General features: G+C 31.3%; 1 protein-coding gene and 1 non-coding gene across 3 annotated transcripts; one reads left to right on the top strand and one right to left on the bottom strand.

The window, feature by feature from the left end:
* On the top strand, nucleotides 1–8238 carry LOC128166495 (major facilitator superfamily domain-containing protein 1-like). Of its 2 annotated transcripts, none has more exons than XM_052831697.1 (13): nucleotides 1–65; nucleotides 3263–3369; nucleotides 3826–3929; nucleotides 4049–4104; nucleotides 4428–4577; nucleotides 4791–4946; nucleotides 5032–5147; nucleotides 5431–5531; nucleotides 5742–5850; nucleotides 6056–6193; nucleotides 6468–6607; nucleotides 6777–6891; nucleotides 7014–8238. In XM_052831697.1, the coding sequence occupies exons 1-13, from the start codon at nucleotides 50–52 to the stop codon at nucleotides 7131–7133; spliced, it is 1428 nt and encodes a 475-aa protein (XP_052687657.1). In that variant the 5' UTR covers nucleotides 1–49; the 3' UTR covers nucleotides 7134–8238. The 2 variants fall into 2 exon arrangements, with proteins under 2 accessions (XP_052687657.1, XP_052687656.1); XM_052831696.1 differs by lacking the exon at nucleotides 1–65 and adding an exon at nucleotides 1942–2073.
* Nucleotides 8239–9118: 880 nt separating this feature from the next.
* Nucleotides 9119–9190, bottom strand: Trnah-gug (transfer RNA histidin (anticodon GUG)). The gene has a single exon. It is a non-coding gene; the product is annotated as a tRNA-His (tRNA).
* Nucleotides 9191–10252: the final 1062 nt, after the last annotated feature.

The following is a 10252-nucleotide window of genomic DNA, read 5'->3' as shown; positions in this document are numbered from 1 at the left end:
GTTCAGATGAAATTAAGTTAACAAATTTTGCTTAATCGGAGCAACGTCTATGGAACAATCAGACTGTAAGTGCCATTTCACATTGTCGTAGAAATTCCCGAAAAGCTACTTTGAATTCATAAGTTGCATGAAAATATGTATCTATATTGGTGAACATTGTTTTAACTTGATTTATAGTGTATATTTCTCCTATTAGAAAATATGTCGTTATATTTGTGTTTAATTGCGTAAGGTACTTAATTTCAGGATTTTACAACGGTTAATTTGTATATGAATATGGGATTTGTGAGATATAAAATAACGGCCATTTCAATATGGGTTCTTGGCAGATAGTTGTTGTTCTATTGCCTATGTAGTGAAAATGTGTTGATTTTCAAATGTTTTTCTCTACTCCTAGTTATCTTGCAGAAAACAGAACTAATTGTTATGCTAAGCAAGAAAATTTACTACTATCGTTGCATTTAACGCCGGTTTGTGTGTTGTTGTTTTGTTTTTTGATTAGAATGAATTGATTCTTACTATATCATTGCATGTTATCTCGCACTAAGATTAATTTCTTCTTATAATGTTTGAAAATATAACTTTTTTTTTTCAAAAGACAAACATTAACGAAAGACAAAAAAAACATGTTTGTTTGTCTTCAGATAACTTTATTTATTAAGTTTAGATCATTCTTTAGACCACAGACTCAAAACTTAAAATTAAATAAAAATTAACATTTATATAAATGGTTGGCTTTATCACAGTGCATCACAATATTCTGGACAAATATACACAAATAATCATGTATTATAATTTCTTCTAATTACAGATTATTAAATATAACTAAAATACCCTTATTTCTGCTAGATTTCTGCAATCATGTAACATACCCGGTAGTATTTCATACTTCGAACTAAAATCAAATTAAGTTGAATTGATTGTACATATGTATTTCTGTTTGAAATTTTGTTGTATTAATTTATATCATATTGGCTGACTCTACATAACAATAGATCAATAATTCTATGAATTTGTTAAACCCAAGTGTGGTATTCAAGTCTCAGCAATTTCGGATACCTGAGGTACAATATTCCTCTCACTATTTGATGGCGCGTTATCCAAGTCTTAAACTCAGCAAAGTTGTTAAAGTCTCAATACAAAGTTGGATACGTAGGATACAATGTATGTAGTTCTATCAAAGTTCAATAAGGTTACTTAAGACGCTGTTTGATTCATTTTAATGATACTGTACCGTGCAACACGAACGAGCTTTGTATCACTGGTGTATGTCTTACACTCAAGTGTTGCACCAGGTTCGTTAACCTGTTAACTCAGATTTTTGTTGACACAGAAAGTAAGAAGAATAAAAACAATTTCCTATTGATTGGATTACCACTACATGAATGTAACTGGATGTAACCGTGTCGTCCGTAAATAGAAATGAACGTTGTCCTGCCTTGCAATGATTATTAAAAAGCTGCATTAACCGTACGCTTCCTTCACTTTAGCCTGTGGTGCGCCTATATGCATGTACTGTAATGCCATAAACATCCAATGGAATACAAAATGCCTTATTCAGGATTTACACATGGCAATAGACCTATGTAAGTCTCTAAATTATCTTCGGACAATTCTTAGCTATTAATTATGATGCTTACTCCGCAGATCCCCTTTGATCTTACAGTTCTGACACATGAATAAAAGTTAACATTCAATGTGGTGTTTAAGAAAACGTTTGTCTTGCGTTTTGGCAAAACTAAAAATTAAAATCAATTTCGTCACAGTTTAATGTCCTCATGTGTATTCCTGTTGGTGAACTGACACGATGTTCAACAAGCATTAAAGGCACATTGACTTCATGACTATTTAATATCAAATAAAGTTGATACCTTTAAACTGATAATCAAAACACGCTGACCTAGTCTTTCGCTGATAAGATACCTAATACGATAAATGCAGTTGGAAATCACGTGACATAGTCACATTTGCATCCTTAAGTAAACTATAATGGAGACATGTCGGTTGCATGATATAGTTAATTTTATATTTATTACCGGGCCGGATTAATACTATAAATGGAACAAGTAGATTGTAAGTGACGATATTGTTATAATATTTATATCAACATAAATATATGTAATTATACCGTTTGTGAATCCATAATTATTTTATGATATACATTGTGCCAGTATTTTTCTGCCATTGTAAACTACAAAATTGCACCAATGTTACATTTCATGCATTGTACTTATTTTGGTTTGCATATATAAAAAGCTATACATGTATACACTATGCTTGCTGCCAAATCGAATTATTTCTTGTACATGACAAAAAAGTGTGATCATTATAGCTGACAGCTCACACTGTTGATTTGGGGGGGGGGGGGGAATTTTGTTTCCAAATGTTGTATTCAACTTTATTTACCTGTGTCTAAATTTGAACGTGAAATGTTTTGGACATGTGTGTTTTGTTGCTTCAGGTATTTACATTTTGCTGTTGAAAGAAAATCAAATAAAACCATTAAGCATGAAGCTTGCTTTTGTTTAATAAATGATTTGTCTGTCAGTTTATATGTTTTTATAAAAAACACACGTTTTGTCGGGAAAATTCATTAAATATCACTTAAATCATTATTAGATATTAAAGGCATATAATTCAACACTTCTAAATTCACGCACTTTAACGTAAGAGCCTCTTATATCTAAAGAACAAGTCCAATGATAAAAAATAATAAAAAAAACAGATTGTTTAGCATGGTTAATTAAGAAGAATTTTTAATTTTTGCAGATCTTTCCCTCTTAATTTTCTCTAAAGTACATGTACACGCAAGAGTATATATCAGCAATAATATATCCTGGTTATTTTTATCAATTCTGATAATGAAACGGTTTATTTGATTTAGGTCGCAGTCTTCGACCTTCAGCTTATTTTGCTAGACACTGTCTAACTTTAAAATGACACAGATCATATGTAGCCTATATTATATTTTTACCTTGATATCGATGAACAGGTCCAAATGACTCTTTACTTCCACGTTTCATTTGTAAAGACATCTAGTTATAACACTTGACTAGTTTAGGGTCAAATTTGCTTACAAATCTGAACAATGTGATATTTCACGGTTCTGAAGAATTTTGCATCAAACGCTTTCAATGATCCAAGTGACTAATTCTTTCGCATTTCCTATGCATATGGCATATCAAATTATTTTTGACTGTCATTTACGTGACAAAGATTAAACATATTAACTGAGCTTAAGATTTATCTAATGTTCCCCCAGGGTCTTGGCGGTATGTTTTGTTGGCATGTGACTGTTTCATTGCATTCGGCTGCTTTTACTGTGTGGATATTCCGAGCGCACTCCAGACCGAGATTCAAAGCTCTTATGTGAGTATACACAAAGACAGTGACTTAACTGTAAAAAATAAAACAGAACTGGAAATTATCCTTCGAATGTCACGTATAGCCGTACGACATATGCATTGAATAGTATTTTGGTCTGTTTAAAATTTAATCGAACAACTTATGTAAAATTCTTGGCTGTTTTTGTATTTTTTTTTTATCTTACCTAAACAAAAATTATAAGGGAAGGAATTGTTTAACTTCTACATGTAGAAATTAAATTGTATATGATTACTACACGTAGTAATAAACGTACTTACATTGATAGAACAATAATGAAATACACAAACTCATACAAAATAATCGCAATAATGCTGAAAAGTTGTCGACACTTCATTTCTAACAACCCGATACTTGTCGGTGGATTTTTTTATTTATAAAGTAATGTTACACACGTTACTGTTCCCGCTAACATTTGGAATGACTCCGCTCGTTTTACAGAGTAACTGTACCGGGGCGTCGCTACTCAATGGTTCCTGTTGTGAAGAGTGCCTAGGACTGGGCCCAGACCGATACAACCAGCTGTATGCTGTCTTCTCCTGGACGTATGTTATAGCAGCACCTGGCTGTGTCAATACTAGGATAAATGTTAAACTCAATTTAATTTATTGTTCTTCATTTTTAGCTGGTCCATTGTCTTTATATCTTGTATTTTGTGCTTTAGAAATGCTATTGTTGTGCTGCCAATTGGAGTTCTACTAGACCGACTTGGAAACAGAAGTATGTATTATGAATGAAGTTTCTTTTAGTCAATGGAGTATCAAAAGTTTAGACAGACATTAGAAATTCTTTGAATTTTTTTTTATAGAAATAACCCAATACTTATATATTTTTATTTTTTTAACTGCAAAAGTGTATGTTTTGTACATAGTCTCCTTTTAAAGGTATTTTTATAGCGATGTTATAAATGTAAAATTGTTACGTTCACCACATTAACAATTCAAAGGTAGCTATTGAATTCATTTCTTTAGTGAGAACAGATTTTCAAAGATGTAACGCAGCAAAAATAAAATAATTTTTTTTGTTTTTTTTTTTACCTCTAGTGACGGCTATCTTGTCAACATCTATGGCTGTTCTTGGTTCATCTTTGTTTGCGTTGTCCGTGACGTCATATTTTAGGATGACGTCAATAATGTTTCCATTGATGATGTTCAGTCGGGGATTACTTGGAGCTGCAAATGGAGGGTGCCAACGTAAGATATAATGTTTTTTTGCTGACTTCTCTGAAACACGTCTTAATTATACATGTACTATAAAACAGGATTCAACAATGTAACAAAAGTTACTGTATATATGACAGCAGCCTTTAAAAAGTAAAAAAGAAATTGTGGAATATTTTGTTGAAATATGATGAATAATTTTCTGTGTGACTTTCTTATGCTGTTTTTTTTTTTTCATTTTTACAGTTGTTCAAGATCGGGTTATTGCTTACTGGTTTCCCGACAAACTGGGATTGGCTTTTGGAGCCATAGTGAGCGTCATCAGGTGCGGAAACGTTCTAAACTTCTTTATCACTTCAAACATTGCAAAGATCTATGGAGTACCGATGGCTCTTTGGACAGGTAAACAAAAGTACATTTTCAATTTTTTTAATTCTGCATTACATAATTAAGGTGTGACGGGGACATTTCTTTAATCATCTTGCAGGTGCCCTAATGTGTGGAGTGGGCTGTGTGGCAGCGCTTGGTTATTGTGTTCTTGATATGATAGGAAGTCGAAAACTGGACAAGAATCACGTGTTTAACATTAAATCTCAGCCACTGGTGAGGGACTTGCTGAAATATTTCATTGACATTAATGTTATTTTTTTTTTATCTTTAACCGTTTTCAAAGAAATACGAGAATAGATTCACTACAAACAGTCTTTAGTAGAAAAAGAAAGAAAGCAAATTACTTTTTAAGAAGTTTTCCATCTAAAATATTTTAAATTGTTCAACACAACCAAGGCTTGAACATAAGTTTTCATCTAAATATATATTTTTGTATTCATAATGATTTATTAAAAGCATGGTTATGTGAGTATAAAACTGTTTATGCTTTGTTTAGCGGATGAGCGACATCCGGAACTTTCCTCTGTCCTATTGGCTGGTGGCTGTCATGATCTCCACGTATTACAGCTGCTTTATTCCTTATGTAGCTAATGGAAGGTAAAAAATATACCAAATTCAAACCGGAAGGATAAACTTGTAGAAACATTTTGGTACTGTTTATTGTTTTTAATTCAAATACACCTGATTTTGTGTTTTCGGGTACAAAATTGGAAGTTAGAGGGTTAAACATTAATGTTCCCATCATAATGTTATTTTGCTTATATCAGTTCACATATAAATGAGTTAGATTTTTATGATTTATTCCAGTAAATTCATCCAAGACAAGTATGGATACAATCGTGTGACGTCATCATACATAAACGGTGCGGTTTATGACGTTTCCATTATAGTATGTCTATCAACAGGATTAGTCTTGGTAAAGACCATTTTATACACAGTGCATACTGCTAAGACATTGACATTTTTTTTCAACCTTCTTTTTAATCAACGATTTGTCATTTTTGGTTTGACAGATGGAAATGTGATATTGATATATTCTCTAAATGAAAATAATTTAAATGTGAGTAAAAATAGAAAAATAATGCATTTTATTTTTACTTTTCCATCATTTTGCAATGCAGGACAGATTTGGAGGAAGAGCAATCTCAGCAACTCTGGGTTCCGCTCTCTCTGTTCCCGTTATTATCTCCCTTGCGTTTTTCGAGTTGCCTCCCTTGATTCTGACCATTTGTTTTGGGACCTTCTACTCTATTACTGTTGTACGTATCAAAATATTTGCAGTTATAGTGATGCGAGGATAAAGGTTCAATTCGTGAATGAATGGGTATTCTGATGCCAAAATAATCATTGAACATTTGCGTTTAAAGGACTCAGTTCGAAAAATCAAGAATACCATTTTGTATTTACAATATTTGTGCATATTTATTCATGAACATATCGTAAAAATAAATCACTTGGCTCAGTTTTCCATCTAATATATACCACACCATATAATTATTCCTAAAGCTTAACACTAAAGAATGTATTTTTCAGGTCAGTCTCTGGCCATGTATTGCAAAAGTTGTCCCGCTTTCTACAGTAGGAACTGCGAACGGAATAGCTGCTTTTCTCCAAGGATTAAATATTGGTTTAACTAACCTTGGAATTGGAAAAATTATGGGTGCAGTCGAAGAGTGAGTGTTTATCTGCGAGTCAGATTAATTAAAAGAAAGTTAAACTCTTTTTGCCATATTTTGCTAAAATCTAAAAGTCAAAAAACGTTGTCTAAACAATATATTACCATTCCTAAGATGAAATATATATTAATCATATCATTCATTGCATTTAAAAAATGAATTGTAGGTCTGATATGAACAATAGGATAAGCAAGTGGAAAATATCACTTGCTATTCTATTGAGCCAGGCACTGGTTTGTTCCGTTCTAGGAATTTGGCTCAATGTCAACGAAAAATTAAAGGTATTTTCGCCTTTATTTGTTCTAAACTTTTTATGTGTACAACATGTACTCACTCCACAAGTCTGTAAATTACTACACTAATCTTTATTCATATCTCAACATTATATCATATATCATTTTAGAAAGGATTGTTGAATGGACGACACAAAAAAGCATCCCTGACAGAAAAGACATCTCTGATTCAGAACAGAGAGGATGGTTTCTACGATTCTACTGACTCTGGTTATTCTATTCAGTCTTGATGATGTTTAATGGTTCAATCTCTGTTTCTATGGTGTTAATATGTGTTACTTGCCTCACTGACAGTTTTGAAAAGAATATAAGTTTTATCATGATTTCATGATCTACACTATATTATTGTGTACTTTACACTATTTAACTGACATGCTTTGTATTTCATCTAGCAGTGATATTGATATACATGTATTTAATTATGGAGCTGTTTGATGTGGTCTGAGAAAAGATATACAAGGATATCTCTCATTTTGTTTAGTTTAAATATACACAGACGTTTTAGAGAACAATTTATTTCTTTCATATTGAAAGTTACCACGTGAAATGTATACTATAGAATTCTATAGGTTAATGTAGAGTTGCTAAAGTGTTCGAAATATCATTTGAAATGATAGTTATTGTGTAAATACCAAAACATCGGATGTTTTCCTTATACACATTGCGAATAATTTGTATATAAGACTTGTTTTGTGTTTTTTATTTCTGCAATTTTGATTTATTTTTGAATCATTAACTGTGCACTGTGTCGGATACTTATTTCAGTGTTTTTTCACGTACTTTCACAGTCTGAATATGCGTGTTCACTAAAGTCTTATAGATATGTATCACAAATTTTGGTTTAGTGTGTCTTACCTGACAGGTGAGATATTTACCTGTTAAAATTAATATTTCATTGGAAATAAAAATTTCTATAAAATAAGTTTTCCTCTGAATACATGTATAAAGAAAATCCTAAAAATCTAAAATTTCCCGAAGGGAATTGATGACAAAAAATACATTAATGATAGTGGTCTCTCTTAGGACATACTTATTTTTTTGTTCGAAAACTGCATCATTCTAAGGCTTGGCACGGGCATTTTTTTTAAATTATTTTAAACATTTAAGTATTGTACATATTTTTATATTTATATATTTAATTTACTTATTTGTCTTAAAATAGGATGTATTTTGTATATGTTTATGATTCTTTAACACTATTTATGTATCCCGTTGACGTTTATATATTTTCTATGTTAAATTATAGTATATCTTTGAATGAGTGTTGTCACTTCATTTCATTTTTTCACGCGAACACTCATATACAGTATATATTTGTTTTTGTTTCATGGAAAAAAGTATTCTTAAGTTAGATTTGATGATATAAAAATTCATGCATTTTACACAATTAGAATAAAAATGCACGAAGTTATTGCATTAATTGGATTCAAAACTTTATTTATATCACAGAAAGGTTTTTTAAGGAAAGATACATACTCTTATTTATATTATACAAAGATTCTGGCATTTTTTAATGATAATATGAAAAATCTGTTTAGGTTACAAGAAAACACGATTAAGTTCAAGATTTTGTGTCAACAAATGCATAATATCATTATCTAATAACTCTTGTCCATTAAAATAAATAAGGCATTAATTAAAATGATTTATGAGAATAAATAGCATCTTTTTCAAACCCAATTTTAAACTGTACAGTGTCTTACTTTCAAATAAAAGAGATTTTTCACTTCCTCATAAAAAAATCGTGTAATATATAATGGGGGAATATATTTTAAAGAACATAATCATGCTACAGAAAGAATAATTTAACGATTCATAAAATAAAAATTTGGTAGAGCAATACACTATAACGATGAAAATCGATATAACAAATCATTATTAAACCAACTCATATTTTAAAAAATGTGTTAAACGTATTATGTTAAATTGTTTGTTATAATAATCATATCATATTGAAACAAAGAAAGCATATATGGAGAAAATAAAAGTATGATATGGTAAAACTTCTATAACACTTCTTTTTAAGATAAGTATACGTAACTAAATTGTCACACCGTATTCTCTTAGTCACTTAAAAAAAATCTATTGGACTACATTATATTATTAGACTATCTTTTAAATGCACTTACCAAGATGAAAGTGCACAAAGAGGACAAACTTGTAATGAAGAGCCACAAAAATTTCCTGCCCTGCCGTAACAGCGACCGACAGCCACTGCCGTGACCAGGATTCGAACCTGGGTTGTCGCGGCCACAACGCGAAGTACTAACCACTATACGATCACGGCTATATGGACAGATGCAATTAGCAGAAACCGGTTTAAATTAATATCTTATAGTATACCTTGATAGCAGTTATATCTATGACAAATGATAAATATTGATAAATTTAGAACACCTGTTGATTTTCATAAAGGAATGGAAATAGGTAAATATATTGTATTTAAAGGTAATGTAAATGGTTATGTTTAATTGCAAACTGCTATGTCAAACCCATACTTAATCATTTACAAATTTTATAAATATATATTACATTTGGTTGGATTTTTATTCATTTCTTACACAATTTTTATTTTTAATTTCAAAAAAGTATATTCTTTTAAAGTAAATATCTTATATGACAGGTGAGACGTATTTATGGCAGAAGTGGTGAACATTATTTCGCAACATATCATGTTATTTTTTCGAAAACCTCACCTTAGACGGGCACAAAGATGCCAGCTTGGCAATCGCATAAGTATTCGACATAGTGTTTAATCTTTTATTGTAACACATTCATATTATGTACATATTGCGTGTTTATGCATTAACTTATTTCTTGAGGTCTTCCGTTTCCAACGGAAGACCTTATAGTTTTCGTACTGTTTCTTCTCCCCCCCCCCCCAAATTTTGTGCACGAGATTTCTCGAAAACTGTTCAACCGATTTCAACTATTTTTTCACAAAGGATGGGACTTGATGTAAACTTAATACATTTTTGAGATTTTCCTGTCGTCACTTCCGGTACCGATTTATCGGCCATTTTGTACATTTTTTCGACATATTTTGTGCAGAGCTGATCTCAGAAACTATCAGAGATATGCCTATCAAATTTTTAGGATATGTAGTCTATAGTTTGAAGTTGTGCACTATTATGTTGTTTTTTACCAGTGGCGCCATTTCTTGGAGCTCGCCTGGGCACGAAAATTGGGTACGAATTTTTATTCAAACTTTTCATACGTTTTGATCTGTATCTTTTTATCGGTTGATATTTTGTTAAGACATATATAACAAAAGTAGTAGATAATCAAAAGTTCTTTCCAACAAAATCAGCAAAAAGGGGTTGGTCCCTTTTTAGGGGCCAAGACACTT

The sequence above is a fragment of the Crassostrea angulata genome, chromosome 10, assembly GCF_025612915.1.
Source record: "Crassostrea angulata isolate pt1a10 chromosome 10, ASM2561291v2, whole genome shotgun sequence".
NCBI lineage: Eukaryota > Metazoa > Mollusca > Bivalvia > Ostreida > Ostreidae > Magallana > Magallana angulata.
The sequence above is the reverse complement of the archived record's forward strand: the minus strand, read 5'-3'. Positions and strand labels throughout refer to the sequence as shown.

Coding starts and splice junctions, on each gene's coding strand:
- LOC128166495 (XM_052831697.1), top strand. Junction 4,105..4,427: donor AGACCGACTTGGAAACAGAA/GTATGTATTATG, acceptor TTTTACCTCTAG/TGACGGCTATCTTGTCAACA. Junction 5,532..5,741: donor CCTTATGTAGCTAATGGAAG/GTAAAAAATATA, acceptor GATTTATTCCAG/TAAATTCATCCAAGACAAGT.